Source organism: Tinamus guttatus, unplaced genomic scaffold (assembly GCF_059628265.1).
Source record: "Tinamus guttatus ecotype Peru unplaced genomic scaffold, ASM5962826v1 Tinamus_guttatus_pri_ptg000450l, whole genome shotgun sequence".
NCBI lineage: Eukaryota > Metazoa > Chordata > Aves > Tinamiformes > Tinamidae > Tinamus > Tinamus guttatus.
In genome coordinates, this window is record NW_028288984.1 from 881457 (window position 1) to 901279 (window position 19823).

General features: G+C 34.6%; 1 protein-coding gene across 1 annotated transcript in view; it reads left to right on the forward strand.

Annotated features, from left to right (window-relative positions):
- The window catches only part of CNTLN (centlein), a 175239-nt gene that overhangs the window by 124643 nt on the left and 30773 nt on the right, over positions 1 to 19823 (forward strand). Inside the window, exon 19 of the mRNA XM_088532025.1 lies at positions 17406 to 17570. Coding sequence (XP_088388151.1) covers positions 17406 to 17570 — 165 coding nt within the window. The remainder of the gene's footprint in view (positions 1 to 17405; positions 17571 to 19823) is intronic.

Sequence of the window (19823 nt, forward strand, 5' to 3'; positions counted from 1 at the left end):
TTTTTTTTTTCAAATTTTCCTCAGTTAGATGCCATTTGGGTCCCTGACAAAGCTCCAGCTAACTGTCCCTGTAATAGGATTTCCTTTCGTCCTGCCTTTTTTACTAAATTCTTCTTATGAGTGGTCTTTGATGGAAAGATTTAACTGCTTAACCCCAATCACATGTATCTCCTGTTTGCTTTACAAGGTACTTCTTAGGATAGCTCTGTTCCTAGCACCTGTGAAATATTTCTATCCTTTCTCTAGAAACCTTTAAAGATAAAAGGATAAATCTAGGAGAACTCTTGGCATCATTGTAAAAATTGACAATTTTAATACTTCGCAATTTTGTAAGCAATTTGTCCCTTCTTAAAAGTATTTTTAGTTTTGATTCACTTCAGGCAAAGACAATTTCTCCTGCAACTGTCTTATAACTTAGGCTTTGCTTGTACTCAAAAGCCAAATCCCACTTTTGCTTGAGATGCTGACATAGGAAAAAAAAGTCATTTGCTAGAGTTTTGACTGGAAAAGGGGAATAGATATTCAAGTACAGGAATGGTCTTGTTCGATTCAGTGAAATCTGCTCACTTAATTAAAATTATGTTTAGAATTAGATAAGGTTGTAAAACTTGTTCTGTTATCTAAAATCCCATGGATCCTCATTTTTGAAAGAATTGTTCTGCAAGATTTTCTTACAAGATCAAGATCTCATCATGGTGTTCCCTGACTGCCATTTGAATTGCACAGCCAGTTTTTATCAATTAATATTTAGGGCGGCAATAGCGAACATTATATGATTTTATGAGATAATATATATTTACCCTCAAATCTCACCAGAAAGGAAAAAAAAAAAGACATTTGTTTTCAGGAAGTTAATGACAAGAGGTGATCTGTTTTTCTCATGGATTTTTATATATGAGCCACTTCAGGATGCAAGTATATCTATACTCTCATTTTACTCACTGGAGTCTTCCAGTAATTATTCATTATTAGTAACTACCAGTATTAATTATGAAACTGATTTCCCTAACCATTCTAAAGCACTTGCGAATTTCCATATGAATTCAATGCAATATCAAGACTTCTAGGTTTCTAAGTACTTTCATGGTGGTAAAACGAAATATTGCTGGTATTTTTGAATACCAGCCGTTTTGAAGTTATAAGAATTTACAGTAGATAAGTAGTTGCATACCATTTTTAATATAGTATAATTTAGTATTGTCATATGCTGTGTGATAGCACCTGTTTGTGCTGTTCTTTACGGGTCCTGCAAAAAGGCAGGAAACAGATGTCTTGTGTTTCTGTCAGCCCGATATTGTACCTTGAAATTGAATCCTCTCCATCTGTTTGTAATTGTCCATTTCATTATGTTTTTTTATCTAATAGTCCTCTCTTTCCCAAGCCTACATAACGGTTTTCCTGATTACATTCTTACAAAAAGTTTTCAAGAAGCCCAGTAAATTGGGGAAGTATTTTTCATTTCTTCATGTTTTCAATAGAGAGGTCTTGATTTTCTTACGCTCTACCATTCCTTTGCTCCTCTCCTAATCTGTGAAATAATTTTACCTTCCTGATACATTTTTTCAGTCTCCAGGGGAGATAGGAAACAGGGTGCTTGATACTGTACAAGAGATAGATGTATGTAACAGGAGAATAGTTAATATATGGTTTTGTTCCTCATTTGAGGAGGTGAGTTTCTCAATAAAGGAGTAGGATTTGGGGATTGATAACATTGTTCTAAAACCTGAAATTATGTGTAGATCTTACAAGCCCATACGCTCTTTTTTGTTCTGTGCCTTTGTGCCATCATGATCATTTCTTCTAAAATTTACACAGGACATTTATTTACATAAATAAAACCATAATTGGTTTTATTTAATACAAGGTTTTATTTTGAATTAGCCAGTCCAGTATACAGACTGGCTACACAGTCTACACAGTGTAGACTAAATGTGTAAATTCACTGCTTAAGTTGGTGCATATAAATAGCACTTAATGATTTTCACTGGTTCGTAGTCTCACGTACCATGAAATTAATTTTTAGTTGATCCCTCACATGAATGATAATGTGATTTTTCCTCAAGATAATGGTTTATACTGTGTGCATCTATTTTATTTGGATCTATTATGAAAATGTGTGACAATACTTCTGCTGTTTGTTTAAGATATAAAATCTTTTAATGATTTTTTTTAATTAGTGACAATGTATCAAGCCAGTGCAAGAGGATAGGTCTAGTCATTTCTAAACTTTCAGTCATCTACCAGAGGTTGACTGTAAAGTATAGACCACCACTACCTCACAGTGTTTTTAATGAGGAAATAATTACGTCATAGTGAAAACCAATACCTTCCTCAAGCTCAAGTTCATGTTCATACAAGAATAGCTGAAAGGATAGCTCCTGGGAAACAGAAAAATGAGAGTCCTACTAGAGGGTGAGTTGAACAAGAATTCCCAGTGCTACAGTGGAAAACACTGAATGTATAAACTGGAGATTGTTCAGCAGGAACAGAGAAAGTATATTTTCTTTGGTCTTGGCGCTGATTTGGCTGCTCTGAGAATGCTCTCTGTCCAGCTCTAATAACCATAATTCAAGATCCTGATGGCAGTGGATGCGAAGAAGAGTCATGAGAAAAATTGGAAAATATGCCATTACAGAGAACAATTTGAGGTTGTCAAAGAGGAAATTAAGAAGTACCGTGAGTTTAAATACCTAAGAAAAAATAAATTTGGTTTTTAGATTCTTTAATCTGGCAGCATAAGACTGAAAAAGACACTGAAGATCTGATAAATATAACAACAAATAATTATACCAGATATGAGGTCTGTGGCATTATATAGCAATAATTGACCATTGACAAACTATTCATATTGAAAACTGACATAGAAAACTTAGAAAGACAGTTTTTGTCAGATACATATAATTTAATGTTTATGCTGTTTCATGTTAATTCTTCCATTGTGTTCCCTTTTTACAAAACCACTACTTCTATATAAAATCAGATGAATGGTATTGCATTCAGTGTACAGGTTATTCTGAATAATAATTCAATTATTACAAATGTGGAGAATGTGTTTTCACATGAGACTGGGATTCAAATTTCAGACGACTGCAGTGGTACCAGGCAGTTATTATAAAAAGAAAAAAATAGAGGGGTATTACGTAGCGTCGTTAGCAGTAGGCATATCTTCCGGAAGGGAGTAGAAAGAAGCCTATATTTGAAGAAAATAAGAGACAGAGATAGGGGAAATATTTAGTGATGTTAAGATGAATGTGTGGGAAATGACAGGAAAGTTGTTATGAACTTCCGTAACATCTTATTCATTTGTCTGAAGAATGGTTCAGAAAAAAACACATGTGTTGCTCCACAGAGCCCTCCTGGTCAATGATACTCAGTTTCTGATAAAACCCAGAATGTGTTTAGTAGAGCTCTGGAGAAAAGATATATGCATGGACGAATCATTTAAGGAAAGTCAAACCAATGTTCTATAAGGCTCTTGATTGAGTCTGAATCTTGCAAGGGACTCAAGATGAGAGTTAAAGGCTGGGCTTCCAAAGAATAAGAATACTCATTTTTCCAATAATGATTTATCTAGGGTAAAAAACTATGGAGGAGAAAGACGAAAATAAAGCTAAATTTACTATGCAATACAGCAGTGGAGAAAAAGGCATTCTGATAGATAGTAGTTTTGATAAGAAGAACAGCAGTTTCTCCACTTGGCTTGCAAAATTCTTCCCTTCAACTCTGCAGCTGAGAAATACGGTTAAGATAATCTTAAGGAAAGCAGCGAGACACATATGCTTCCTTTGATTCCTTATGAAAGCCTATACTGAGTAGAAGCCAGAACTACAGGAAGTTTTAAATGATGGTTTAGGGTCTTGAGCTATCTACTTTGATAAAAGCATTTGTATTGTATATTTTTAATAAAAGTGATTTAAATGTGCTTTATTCCTATTGTGTAAATGTGTACAGTTTGCATACAATTTGTATTTCATAGTAATTCTTCAATGGGTTTTGAATATTGGAATGTCTTGACTGCAGTTTTTTTTTGCTGTCAGAAATCGTAAAATTTTAAATAGTTTCACTTCCATTATTCAGCAGATGCTTTGTGGTACTTATTCTTGCATCTATGAAAAAGAGTTAAAAACTCCTATTTGTATATACAAATATATGCTTATATATATTCACTGTGTATTCACACCAGGCTTGTCTTTACCCTGGCAGTTTTCATAGTAGGCATCCTGTGTAGGGGATTCAGTTTATATATGTCAGATCCTCAAGGGCCGTGGCTTTTGCCAGATGAAGCACTTTTGATTTTGAAGCTGATGAAACACAGTGCTATTATTGATCTGTGCATGACACAGCCTGTCTCTCTGCTGGCAGAGTGTAGCAACATTTATCCAGGAATTTGTGAAATGTCACTCGGATCATGTTCGTAAGGTAAACTGTGCAAAAACCAGAATCCGAGACGAGGATCCGTGTGGAATTGGACGTGACTCTTTTATCCCTTCGTCCTATCTTCTAGGTCAGCCAAGTGATATTTGTTAAAACAATGTCTATGTTTTATATTAGATGTTGAAAGAAAGTATGATTATCGCTTGGAACACCCTGTACAATATAGTCATACTGTTTTTACTCATTTTTGAGGTCACTTGGGACAACAGTATTTTAAGACAGTAAAGCTGATCTTAGCAGTGAAGTCAGTAATTTCTCCTCTGTTTTTAACAAACTAATGGTTCTTGTACACTTCTGAAAAGGAAACTTCTTATATTCCCTAAAGAATTTAATTTCCTTGCTTCAGTTCACCTTTAGATGTGTGTGGAAAGGCATGTTTGTCATTAAGATTTTAGTAAGCATAGTGGTCTGTATTTGGCTGTATCTCCACAGAAAACTTCCAAAATACTAATATTTGTGTGTATTTTTTCTTTTATCAATTATGGTTCAGCCTTTCTTTTTTTGTTACCAGAAAAAGCATTGATCAAGTAAAGGATAACTTCATCAAAATTAAAGCGAACAGTAAAAAAGCAGACTTGCATGTGTATTTACCTATTTGAAAGGGTTAAATGTGACTTTTTCCAAAGATTTTCCAAAAAGACTGTTGCCTGAGAAGTGCATGTTTTGACTTCTTGCAAAAAGACTAAAATAAACTGTACTAAAATAAAACTACATAAATTGTACTAAAATAAAAAAAAATTGCAAAAAAGTTGCAATTATTAATTTTTATTTTGTATCTCTTAATTGTCAAAACAGGAATATTTTGAAAGATGGCCACTAAGAGGAAAAAAAAAAAACTATTGGCTTTCCAATTTAAAGCAATTGCAATCTGTAGAAAATTCTCCAGGTTCTTTGACTTAGCAGGTTGCTATATTAAAGCCGTAAGAAATAGGAGTTTCGCTGAAGTTAAGTTAAAGATTTCATTTTTCCCCCCAAGCATAGCAATATATTTTATTTCTGTAAGATAGTTTTTGTGGTTTGAATTTCACAGTACCAAAAACTTTTTTCTGAATGACCACTGAAATGTATTTAGTCTCTACATCTTAAAAAATTTTTTTTCTGTGTTTTTATTAAAAAATTTCAAACAAGAGGGGAAGGGGTGGGAGTGGTGGGGAATATATTTGCATAGAAAGTGGATATAAATCCCTTCCTTCAAAATATTAACAGATAGGTAAAATGCAAAGTACCAAAGTTGTGGAAGAAAAGTGAAAATTGCAGATTTTGCGTGTGTGTGTGTTTATGTAGTGACAAACTTGTTCTTTTTATGACCCTGGTTTATTTCTCTTGCTGGGTGAAAAATTTCCCCAATAAATGAACTTACTTGTTGGTATCTATATATATATATGGAATGTCCAAGACCATTCAATATAATCCTGTCCCAGTCAAGGACATTTTTTCTCACTGGTACCAATAACTATATTTCTTCTCATGTTCACACAAAATGGGGCATTCTTTTACTTTTACCATGAAACATTGTATTCAGGGCATATTAGTTTCCCTCAGTTCATTTTAGAAGTGTGTTTGTGATGATTTGTAGTTGTTTCAGAAATATTTTAAAATTAATCTATCTTCAAAAAGTAATTCTGTTCTAAAACTGTGTCAAAATATGTGGTTTCTCCAGTCTGAGTTTTAAGAACAGTGATTGCTGGAAAAACATTGCTGATCCCCTCATATATAACTGGGAGTTCTGTGTACGCCAGTAATGTTGAGTTGTACAAGGCTGAAGAATGCTGAGTTTGAATGAAGACTTAAGTGAGATCTTGTAAAAGTCCACAGTCTGAATGGATAATGGTTTCTCTTTCTTAGGAACATTGCTATTTTGTAAATGAAGGTTACCTTCTTGTCCAGTCTGCTCTTCATTCTTCATAGTAGAAGCGCAAGAGCTTTTCAGAAATTATTTCTTTCAGGAAATTCCTCAGAATGCGTTTTTGCTGTATCTCACTGTCTAGTTTGAGTTACTGTACCTTGTTTCAGGGACCACACACCAAACATAAATATTGTTAGGTGAATTGCAAGGAAACAACAAGAATTTTAAGATTTGAAAGCCTTATTTATGGGAAGAAAGAATGTATTTCATGTACCCTACAAACAGCAATCCGTGGTATTTACTGAAGAAGGGTGATAACCACCTGTAAAACAACCTGTAAAAGTCAATGGGAAAAAAAAAAAGAAAGAGATTGCTTGTCAGATTGTTTTTCCATCTCCTGTAAGGGAAGGTGTAAAGAAATTGACTTAATTTTTTAGGAAGGATGATTTAGGTTTGAAATAGTGGAAATTTTCTGTCTTCATGGGCACTAAAATACTGTAGATGACTGCAAGGAAAATCATCTTTGTAATTAAACCAAAAACCTAAGTAAAGTCTATATAGTATAGTAGAATTTTTTGGTTAATTACAAAGATTCTACTTACAGTCTACTTACATTGCTTTGTACTGGCACTGATTTTAGTGGATTCTTGACATCATACATAATCTTGCTCTTGCAGTGCTTTATTTTTTCCTTTTCTTTCTCAAATGAAATACCATTTTTAGGTAACTACCACAGGAAAAATATCTTGATAACTGAGAATGTTGAACAGTGGAGCTGGAGGCTAGCCCTAAGTTTTGCTCCTTGGAGACCAGTTTCTTCTTTTCTTCTATACAGCGTATTATTCTTTGGCATCTAGTGCAGCCTGTCAGTGCCTAGAGAGCAGGCCTATAACTACAGCTATCACATCTTGTGCTTTAGGGAATAATTTCAGAAAGAAACATACATGGTCCTAGACTTTTTGAGCTCCCTAAAGGAGTATACTCCTTTACCACTCAGCCTTCTACGCTTATATCTCCTACAAGACAATGGTTTCCTCTTCTTGACCAAAGTTTCTTACCTATTGCACTCTGAGATTTCTCTGCCTAGCTTATTGCACAAAGGGAATAGCCAATTGTTGAAGCTTGCATCCTACTCCCACTCTCTGCTTGTTCCCACATCCCCTTGTTTAACCCCCTTCAGGGGTTCAAAGTTACTGTTGATGCTCCGTTCCCTGTGTGAATATTCCTTTTCACTATAGGGAGAAACCTCAAAAGGCATGTTCATTGCCAGGAGTGCAAAGCAGTAGAGCACAGCGTTTCCTGTCATAATAACATGGTAGACATCCCAACATTTTGAAAGAATTAGATTTTTTTTTCTTCTATTTAGGCATAAAAGAATGTGAGTGAAGAAAAAAAGCCATCTTCAGCAGCTATAAAAAAAGTAAGCTGTTATCAGCTAAGACCACTTCTGAGACACCAAATGGTAACTGAGAGCCATGCCTTTTGTTCCTTTTGCCAATGGTTACTACAGCTTTCCTCCTTCAGATCGTACTGCGCAGGAGGAAGAGTCCCATTTTCCTCCATCTTGTGTCCCCAGTTGCTGCAGACCAAAGTGCAGCTCTAGCTCACAGACTGCTTGGCATCCCTAGAGATGTTGGAGGGGTCATACTCTTCTTCTGATCATATTTTTGGGTGTTTGAAGCCATATTTATGTTCCTGAAGTGTCTGGATGTAATGGACATGAATCTGTCTAGAGGAGGTAGAAGGATGTTTCTACTTCCTCGATGACACACTACACCATCTGACTTGCTCTTTAAGTGGTTTTGGCAATTAATGAGGTAATCATGGACTCTGCTGGTAGCTTCTGATATGTGCTTGTTTGGTTTGCCTCTCTCCAGGCTACCCTTGGTGCCTAATGTGTCAAGAACTGCTTCAGTTTCTTTCTCAGCAATGAAGACTGCGTGACTGATCATTGCACGTCTCACAGAATTCACAGGCACTGGCAAAGAACTTATTGCTTAGTGGCTGATACACAGTTTTCTATTCATTCAAAGTGATCCTGTGACCTTTGAGATACTATTTGTACCAAAGCAAAATACGTAAGCCTTCTTCTCTGCTCTTATCTCAGTCAAGTAAGCAGAATGGAATCAGAAAAATACTAAAAGTTGACAGCGGTAGATCAGTTTCAGGCTGGGACCTTAAATTTCAGGGATTAGGCAAAACCACAATGTTGTCCTCAAACTGAGTTCATATGTTTAAAAAGAATTAATTGCCCAAATGAGTAGTAATATTGATGATAATCATAATAAAGGGGAAGTATATATCATTTTGTACATAAGCCCAAAAACATAGCTCTTCCTCATATGATCTCTTCAGATAGTTAATATATAATATAAGAGATACTTTACTCTAAAATGTTCACTTTTGACTGTAATTTTAGCAAGGGTTCCAATGATAACATAAATTATAGGATCAAAGATAAGACTGTAGGGGTTCATTTACAAAAATCCAGGGATGAATTACCATTTTAATTTATATGTGATACATTTTAGAGGTAATTTTTAATGTAATTTCTGCTTTTGAAAAATATGCCCACTGCCCTTCCCCCATCTTTCAATGTCTATCATCAGATTCCTTATAATCATCAGCATGCCTTCTCTTTTTAAATAGAAAAATGACATGTAAATAATGCATTAATATTTACATAGTATCCACTTCATGTGATTAGAAAAATTCTACTTCATTTATTGTCTTTTTTTCCCACCCCTTTATTGTGTATGTTTGCTCTCCTCAGTGAGAACAATAAACTTTTCTAATAGTCATATTTGTTAATGGAGTATGTGTATAAAATATTTTGCTTTTACACATCTAACTGTGTGAAAAATAAAACGAAGACATTTTTTCAGCTTTTGTAGATGAAGTAGATAAATAAGATGTTTAAATAATCATGTAAGTTTAAATCAAGAGCTATGTTTAGAAATTTGTTCACTGAATACTGCAACACACATTTGAGAATACCTCTCATTTGCATATTTTAGTAGTTTCTTTATCTCAGAACACCTTTATCACCTACACACTTTTGTATCTTCTTAGACTGGCATTGACAGTCTTTAACAGACTAAAGAAAACAGTCTTTAACAGATGAAGAGTTGAGATTGAACTGAAACACTATTTAAAGATGAGGCCAGAGTTCAGAGATGGAACAGCTTCCCCTGCAAGCCCAGAATTCCTGTCCACTCACATCTCATATGTACAATTATTTCAATATGAAATGGTTTGCTCTCTCTAAATATAAATGGAAATGAGGAGCAGTTAAATTAATATTTCACTGTTCTTTCAGCTGTTTTGTTTCTTTCTAGCTTATAAATTCTTTGAAAATAATTTTAATTTTTAAAGCTGTAAATCTGTAGGCTTTTGAAAGAAGTATATGAATCAACAGAAAGTTTTAAAATATCCTTTAAAATAGTATTTTAATTTTGGTTTCTTTCTATTTTATGTGAGCTATACGAAAAACAGATGGAAGCATTATTAATTTTTTCCCCCAATGAGTTTTAGTGCAGCATATTTGTATGTGTTATCTGAAACATATGAATACTTAGTATTGCTGCTGCTAAATTCGTAATGAGTTGTAGGGATTATGAAATTCCCTGACTGGCTCTCATGCAAGTAGTTCATTTGCAGTGCTTAGATGTGTTAAGATTAAGCAAGGGGAATATGGCAAGCACTATCCCTGACCCTATATGAAAAATTCAGATTGCTAGCTTTATGAGTTTGCCCCAATACCAGTGTTTGGTGAAAATCAGAGAAAATACTGCATAGCCCTGCAACAAAACATGCAGTAAAACCTGGTCCTAATTATACAGGATTGCAGGGATTCCATGGTTTACATTGAGAATTTTTAGTGAACAAAAAGAGATTGATATTTTGGGGTGGATGGAAAAAATCACTTTCCTCTACCAGAACCTAATATGTTCATACATGTTATTTATTCAGATACCAAAGTCCGCTTGTATAAATAGTAATGGTGGATACATAGAACCTTAGTTTTGTACATGAGCCATTTTTGTACATGATGTACATGAGGTATGAAGTACCCTTTAGGGAAGTATCCCCCTTTATGTTTTCATTTTGAATTAATTGTACTAAAACTTACTTTGATGTACAGTGTTGTGTCAGTGTAGATATTAGAAGATACAGTTGTATTAGGTTAAAGCGTTAAGTACATAAAATATAATATCAGATACTTTAATCTCAAATATTTTACCCACTCTTTAAGGCATATTAAATTTTTAAGTTTTGTAATTCTTTGTCTGGAGAAGTTAAAGCCTTTAGGCAAGATGCTGCACATTGTAACGTCTGTACATTCTGGCAGTTTGCATCTCCACAGTGGAAGCTCTGTCTCTGCAAATATGTAAGGAAACAGTCTTGATGATGTAGTTGATCTTAATGTTGTAAGTAAAGTACAGTAAAGTTGTTATTAAAGTTACATAGACAACTGAGAGTTACTTTTGAATTTTCAGGGACAGTTGGAGTGCTGCATCTAGTTTAATACTGAAGTAAAATATATGTTTTTAATGTATACAGTGGGTATGGGACACAGCAATATTTACTCATGCAGAGATATAAAATAAAACTGGTATAAAGTGCAGGTCATATACATAAATTGCAGACCAAAATCCTTAACTTCAAATTGTGTTTGTTGTTATAGAGCTGATATTTTTCAGACACATTTTCATCATATTAAGTAGTAGTCTGTTACCTGTATTACTACTAGATTTATTCTTATTTTGAACATTACATATGAAAATTCTTTATTGTAGAATATGTAGTTATATACTCATGTTTTTCTTTAGTTTTTTACCAGCAGATGATTTCCTGGAGATTTGGGCCCAGAATATTTCGCTCTGATCTATTTATACTTGCGTGTTTTGTAGTCCTTTACAAAAAAAGAGAAATCAACAAAAGTAAAAATTGATCTATCTGCACCTGATTTTACTGGCTTTTTTTTACCTCTCTCTCCTTTTTTTTTTCATAAAGGGCCATAGTCACATCCAAAGGTGGCCTCTTTTTAAGCTACGTATTAATCTTAGATTTGTGTGGACAGGATTTGGTTGTAAAACAATGGCATTAGAAATTGCCAATAAAACATTTGTTTATGAAGTGGTATACAATAAATAAAAGGGAGATTACTCTGTGTATTTGATGGATATTGAAGCATGATTAAGATATTCAAAGACTTTGAAAAGAATCTTTGTTAGTCATTACAGCTGTATTCCCAGTTAAATGGAGATTTATATTTTTATATGTAAAAGAGCCATTCTGTACGTAACAGTGTACATATAGCTTTTATAAAGCAGATGGATAGCATTTGGGTTACAGTGGCATTATCAACAGGACAACTGTATTTTTCTTCCTTAGTAAAATACCTGAGATGAGAGGTATAACTCTTATCTGCATGCTGATATCTGTATTTCTCTGCTGGGAACTAATTTAAACACTTCATGAGAGATTGACATTTTCGGTGCCTTAAACATTCTTAAAAGCTGCTTTGTTCATTGCAAACCGTATTCAGTATGACCTCATAATAATGTAGCACGCCTCAAGTGCCATGCCTGTCTTTACTATGCACGCTGGAGCTATGTTCATCTATATTAGACAACAGCACTTCAAGAAAAGATTTTTTTTTTTCTTGATAGGCAATTAGCAGTAATTAGGAAGATTCACCTCAATAAGATGTCAACATCAGATTGTTTAAAAAAGTTGAATGTCAGTGTCTTTAGAAGAGGTTTTTTCCTTGACACATAGGTATGGCATGTGAAACATGAGATGTTAATTTAACTTTTCTGCTTATTATTCATGCACAATATTATTTTGTCATTCACATACTGCACTGACAGAGTGCAAAGGGTGTTAAAATAGTGCTGCTAGAATAAAAAGAGGATTAATCTACCATTGGCCAATTAGCCAAAGGGTACTTAATGGTCTCTAAAGGCTACTGAAGTCTAACAACTAGCTAAAGCACTGGCAAAAAGTCCTCTATATTACCTTCATTTACTTGACATTTTGTGAAACAGAGTCGACTGCTGCTAACTGCATTTGCTTGAAAATAATTTATAACTGAGTGATATGGTAGATTTTACTGTAATTTCAGAAAAATCAGTGACAACTTTTGCATTTTAGAACTTCCTTGCTTTTTGGGAAGTTTTTGGTTCACTTTGGAGGTAGGTTATTGATTCACCGAAGACTATTTTTTCACATTTTTCTTCATGTATGGAATATTAAGTTACCAGCCACCTACAGCCTGGAGAAAAATTTTACTCTGACTTCAAAGTCCAGACAAGTTTATTTGTGTTTTCTCTTCAATAAATGATCATGTTTTAAGGATGCAGCATAGTTTGCTTTTTATATTGGTACTTATATCCACTTTTTCATGTTTTCAGATAGCTGTATACCATCTTTAATCATTAATTTCAGCTTTTTTTTCTGGAACCCATAAAGCAGCAGTCAGTTTGATTCTGGTGATGGTAGAGTGCAATGTGGTCAAGATTAAAAAAATATTATAACAATATATATCATATATATATCATATACATATTATACATGTATAGCAATATATATATTACTATAAAAACGCTATCATAGCATTTGTTCCAATTGCATAAAATCCTAGATATCTAATTCTGTGCTTGTAAGTATGTTTTTAAAAGTTCTTTCGTAATATATATATATATATATGCAGTAAGTACTATCTATCTTATCTATTTTCTTTTCAATCAAGCTAGTGCTGTGAGAGAACAGCATTGTTAGCATTCTGTTTTAAAAATTTTGATCAAGCACTGTTAAGTTTTAAAATAGAACTGGTTACAGCGGATACATAGTACAATAAAATGTATTTCCTTAACTACTGTAGAAGAATTTCTTAGGAAAAGAACCCAAGAGTCTGTTGAATTCTAGTCTATTAAGACATCTCTTTGCATGTTATAACATCTTGGGCTGCCTGTTTTATAGGATTGGAATCTTCATATCAAATATGAATTTTAAATATCTGAGGGTATTTATATTGGTTATATATATAATCAAATTATTCTAATAAAAAAGTGAAAAAAACACAGAATGGTTGAGGTTGCAAGGGACCTCTAGAGATCACCTAGTCCACCCCCCTGCTCCAGCAGGGGCACCCAGAGCACGTGGCACAGGGTGGCATCCAGGTGGGTTTGGAAGATCTCCAGAGAAGGAGACTCCAAGGAGGCTCTGGCATCCTCCCAATAAAGAGGTTCTTCCTCACATGGAGATTAAACTTCCTAGGTTTCAACTTACATCTGTTATCCCTTGTCTTGTCAAGGGCCACCACAGAGAAGACCTTGGCCCCATCCTCTTTATACCCTCTCCTCTGGTTTTTGTACAAGTCGGTAACATCCCTTCTCAGTCTTCTCCATGCTACACCAGTAGAGCTCACTTGATCTTTCCTCATACAATAGATGCTCCAGTCCCTTAATCATCTTCGTGGCTCTACACTGGACCCTCTCTAGAAACTCCATGTCCCTCTTGTCCTGAAGAGCCCAGACCTGCACCCAACACTCCAGGTGCGGCCTCACCAGAGCTGAGCAGAGGGGCAGGATCCCCTTCCTTGACCTGCTAGCAACGCTCCTCCTGATGCAGGCCAGGATCCCATTGGTCTTCTTGAGTATCTCATTATTAGGAAAGATTTTCAAGATTATCTCATTTATATTAGATTTTTTTAATTCTGAGTAGAGGTATACTCTCGGTATAATATGTTCTGCAAATATAAATATATGAGGTCATGAACCTCACTGCAGTAAGAGCACAACAGGAGCTACCATCCATAGGAATCACTTTTCCCATAGCAGTAGTAATGTGACTCTGCTGCAGACCAAACTAGAAGCCCATCCCAAGGCTGCTGCAATGCAGAGGAGCAATGGGCTGTTCCAGGAAGTCTCTGCATTAATACATTGGGCCTTCCCTATAGATGTCTTTTTGAGCAGAGAGGTTATGGTATAAAGGCATCAAGCTGAGTCACTCAGTTTTGCTTTGACTCCATAGAAAATTAAGTTTCATCACTTATCCCTATGTGTACAGTATTGTAAAGTGTATTGTGTACACCCGGAGCAAGCAGATTAAGATGGATGGATGCTAAAATATTAAGTCTATAAACATCTGTTAAGCCAAAACACTCTGGAGAAGGTGCAGCAGACAAAGGCTTTTTGAGGAGCAGTGGTAACCTGCCTTTACAAACATCTGGTCTAGCTGGTGTTTAAGATTCTACCTTTCATCCTAGTGACCTGTTCCCAGGAGTAAATACTTTTCACTCTGTCACTCAGGATTTACAGGTATAGTAGGAGACCCAAAGAGGAAACTATTTTAAGAAAAAAAAGGGAAAAAGAATGAAAGTCTTGAATTAAAGCATACCAGATAGTGATGGAAAAATGACAGTGAAGTTACTTATTTAATAAGTTATGCAAAGAGTATCTTTTAGGCATAATTAGCTTATTCATCTGGGTAAGGGAGGGAGGAGAGGGAGGGGAAGAAGGAAAAGTATTTATCAGAGATGGTGCCCATCATATTTATATGGAATTTTCAGGTACCCTTGCATGTCATTACATACACAAGTATAGGGCATCAGAAGTATTAAGAGAAAAATCCCCACCAACCTATGATACCATTGGCATGGTCTGCAGTTACTAGAGGGAAACTTCCTGGTGGGTGGCTTTGCAATTGCATATCTGCCCTTGTCTGCTGTTGCAAGGAGAAGGGCTTTTGTCTTGGTATTGCTTTTACTTCACCCCACTTGTTTTGATGTTGTTAGTGCATTTAATATTTCTCTAGGCAGTCATATTTAAAATTATTTTTTTTTCTGTCTCCTCTCTTCTGTAGTTAATGTAGCACTCTCATCCTTTACATGTTTACATGGGTCACATGCCCCATAAAGGTGCCTCCTTTTTTTTTTTTTTTTTCTCTCATTTTTATGAATGTGGCCACTACAGTCACAGCATTTCTAGAATTTATGAGGTTTACCAGCAGTAGTCTTAAATGGCCTAAAGAACTAAAGTCACAAACTATCTATCTTGGGCACTATGTGGGCTTCTCTAGTTTTAATCAAAGATTTTGATCTAGCTATGATTTTTTTTTCTTTTTATGAATAATTTATTAGAGAAACACTGAATCATGGCATTCTGTATATAGAAATATAGGTTATACTAGACAAATGAACCTTATGCTTATTTTTTTTCTCTGCCACATTTTCCTGAACAACAGCTGTTTCTTTTTTTTAAAGTAGCCTTCCTTTTGTATTTACCCACATTGCATCAATTGAGGGAATAATATAACAGATATGGGAATAGCCAGTTAGAAAATACATTAACACTATTTGTCTGTTGCTTAATAATTACAGAAGACTGAGAAGGGAATGAAAGATCAACCTTTTTGCTAAGGATAGTACTGAGCTCAGATATATATGTATAGTTCCCACTGGCTTTGATAAATGTATCAAGTATATAAATCATTCTAGAGTTCTAATTTTAAACATGAAATGCATTTTCTTCTATCTATTATAATTTTTAAGCTAATGCAAAACACGCAAACATACAAGCATTCTCATGTCATTGGTAATGGAAATAAACATGCCCATAAATTATATTTCTTTTATTTGGATGAGTACGTGGTACTCAAATGATCTGTATGGAAATATGTGTGTGTATACAAATATCTCTGTGTAAAATTTGCTCTTATATTACAAGCTCTAGAAAGTCTACATTTGAATTGACATTAAAACATTATGAAAGAACAATGTCTTTTACCCTGCTCTCACCCATATTTTTTTATGTACCAAGACATACACTTAGTTGCTTGAAGGTGTGATATCTTCTCAATTTTCTAATCAGGATTCTTCACAGAGGATTTTTATTCCCTATAATAACTTTCAACATAATTTTATATAATTATTTCTTTTGTTAAAGTACAATATTATATATATATATTTTTTGAATAATAAAGCAGTACCGTAGTTACCTCTTAAAGAGCCAAGAGCTGTTAGGCCATTAAAGCTTGGTGGCTTTCTGCTGACAGCATATTGGTGATAGATAACCACTAACCTGAAGATTATTTCAGTTCCCCTTTTCACAGAAAGAAATTCAATATTATTTAAATTAAAATTATCATTTTAATTTTAAAACACCTCTTTAAGGAGTACGGTGATATATATTGTTACACAGATTAAGTAATTCTCATCAGTTGTCAATCAAGTGTAACAAGACTGAGAGTTAGTTTGCATGTTATTTATTTGAACTAAATCCCTAACAAGCTTCGTCTGCTAATTGGACTTAACATTTATGTTGCTAAATGAGAAACATTTTGGCTGCAGTATAGGGTGGTAAGACCTACCCAGTGGAATAAACAACTAACATCTGTTATCCTGTCCTGCTCCAGCTTGGCTTTTACCAGTTAAGTACCTCAGCCCTAGAGTCAAGGTTATGGAGTATGTGGTTCTCTGGCTATGGTGCGTATATATGAAAGGAAAGAAATAACATGAGTAAAGACCAGCCAACCAGAAGATATTTAGTGCAGCTGGTCCACTTTGCTTTAACCTCTACAAGCCCTACAAATATCAAAACAAAAGCCAAGAGAAGGATGTATGTTTTATAGCAGTTGTCAACACAGCAATTCCAGTGAGCTTACAGTGGTCACCATTAAAACAGATTTGACATTTAACCACCTTTAATGCGCCTTCAAGCCTGAGACACCTTGGTATTTCTTCATGCTCGGTATAGAAAGTAATTGTAGAATCCCAGGAGCTCCTAGCTAAATATGTTTCAACAGTAACCACTCTTTAAACCACTATAAAACTCAGAATTTTATATAATAATTTTTGCCTCTCCTGGTAAGAACATAAATACACAGAAACAAATTTGAATCAGTTTGCCCTTCAAAAAAAAAAGCTTTTTTAATGTTAGTTTACTTCCATTTTCTTCAAGATTTGATGTTTGTTTGGAGTCAGCCCACAACTGTGCAATATAAATGGGTAGTATATAGTGTTTCATTTTCTTGAATTCTAAACACAAAAGGGTTTCGTGTGATCAAGCAGAAATATTTTGAGATGCAATTGTGACTGTTACTTCTGTTTATAAAGCAGACGTTGACCTCTGACTTGGCCAAGTGGCAACAAGAGAAGGAAGATTTACAGGGAAAACTGAAGTTGAGAGAACATCTGTCCCAAACTGCTAGCAAGAGTGAAGCAACATCAGCTCTCTCAAAGAACATTGATTTAGAGATGAAACAGCTGCAATGCAAACTGAAGGTGACAGAACAGATTATCCATGCTGAGGATAATTCACAGGAACACTGTATCGTAAACTGAGTCAAGCAGATACACATATACACTCACATATGCATATCATTTATATATGCTAAATTATGATTGGTAACATAGGTGTTAATTAATCTTTGGTATTAAATAGAAATATGAAGCTACCAAGTGTTTTAACAGTTGTAATTAAAGCAGATCCAATAGGCCAGACTAGGGGGCTTGCCATATAGTGACCCAAATGCATCATGCTGAAAGTGCTGTGAAATTAGTTTAAATGAAATTGGTCATTTCTTGCTTCTACTAAGAAGACAAACAATGATTATTAGTAAGAAAGAAATCAGAGTGATTGTGTGGCTCACAGTATACATATATTGGTTATCCGTTACAGATGAGTGTCATCCTTCTCCAGAAATATAGTAGTAATTGCTCTGTGAATGTAAAATTAAAATAGTTATGATTTCTCCTGTAAGCTACTCAGAAAGTAATGCTCATGCTAAAAACTTCCATATCTGTCTGCCACATGTAAACTGCAAAATACATTGCTGAAATTCAGCAGTTTTTTTGCTTTTGTAGCAGAAACTATCACAGCACTGAACAGAAGTTTTTAACATAATCCTGTAGGTATCTGATGTCAAAAATTCTAACAGTGCCTTTAGTTCTTTTTTAAAGAATGGTTACATTTTAAATGTAAGAAAATAAACTGCTTGTGCAAAACTTTTTTTAAAAGATGCCAAATGAAATCTGTGACTCTCAAATCTAGATTAATTGGCTCAGTCTTTTGGTACATGAATAGGGTGTGTTTTTACTATAATAACATTAAAAATTATGTAAGTCATTCTGAGCAGAAGAAATGGACAAAAGTTGTCAAGTGTTGTTTGGAGTTATCTAGTATGCTTATGAAGATATGTAAAATTATCTGAATATATCAATGTGCAGCCCGCAAAATATTTCCTTATAGCTCCAAACCACAAAGTCCTTTTTTATTTGTGATTAATTTATTCTTAGTGCTATCTTTGCAATGTTTGTTTCATGTAATGATTCCTTATAACTTTGCCAAGAGGTGGGAATGTGGTAGATGTGTGGTGTATCAGGAAGCAAAGTATCTAAGCATATGCCTTTGCTTCTGAGCTTGTGCAGAGGCCCCTGCAACTATTCACACTCATATCTGATGTGTTAACCTTGTAACTGGGTGCTAGGTTCGTGCTAGTAAATTTCAAACTCAACAAGCAGGTCTCAGGAAACTCAGGAATATTGTGTTACTGTATATAATTTGAACGATTTTCTGGTAATACCTAACATTGTAATAATAGTAAATAGACTAGACAAGTTATTAAGAACAATATTTTACATCTAACTATGCACACAAAAATGTATACTTCCCTTGAGGTGCAGAGTGTTATGTACAATACTGCGATTAATGCTAATGAGTGTTCCAGTCTGCACTGAGCAGAGAAATTCTCAAGTATCTTGTTTACATGATTTCTGGTATTTTCACTCACAGTTTATATGAAATGAGTGAAATTCTGAGGCTTTTGCACATTGACTGAACCTGCAAAAAAAATGCATATATGTTGTGCATGCTCTTAACACATGTAAAGAGTGTATGCTACACCATCTGGAATTTTGAAAACTCTGCATGCTCTTTGAGGTCACCTTTTTTCAGAAATGGCTCTCAAAAGCTGTGTTTAAGTTCTTAAGTCGGCTAGTTAGTTAAATTCATCTATATATAAATTTTAAGTAGACAATCTCTGTGTTTGTATGAAGAAATTAAGATTTTTTTTCCTTTTCTAAAAGATGTAGTGAGGAAGAAATAACTAGAAATTACATAGACATTCACTGGAATTACAAATGGCTTAGATTTAGGATGCAAATGGTTTAGAGTTAGATTTTTAATTACAGGAATGAAGGATTTGTGATGGTACAAGTGAATGCAGTTGTCTTGTGCTTTCTGCTTGACTTTTAAGGAACAGAAAAAAAAATTACTATTGTAGGTTGTCTTATACTTTCAAATGCACAAGATCAAAGGGATTAATGGAAACTATTGCTTTATAAATGTAGGCCCTCAGTGCTCTAGAACTATGCCTTTCAGGACATAGTTCAAAGAAAGATCTGATTTTATGTTTCATCTTTTCTATTGCCTTTCCTGTTGGCCATGCTATTGCTAGAGAAAATTTGGCCCTGTTATGGGCAGTAAGCCTGCAGGTGTCCTGGGGAACATACATTAATCATGTATCATTGTAGCTA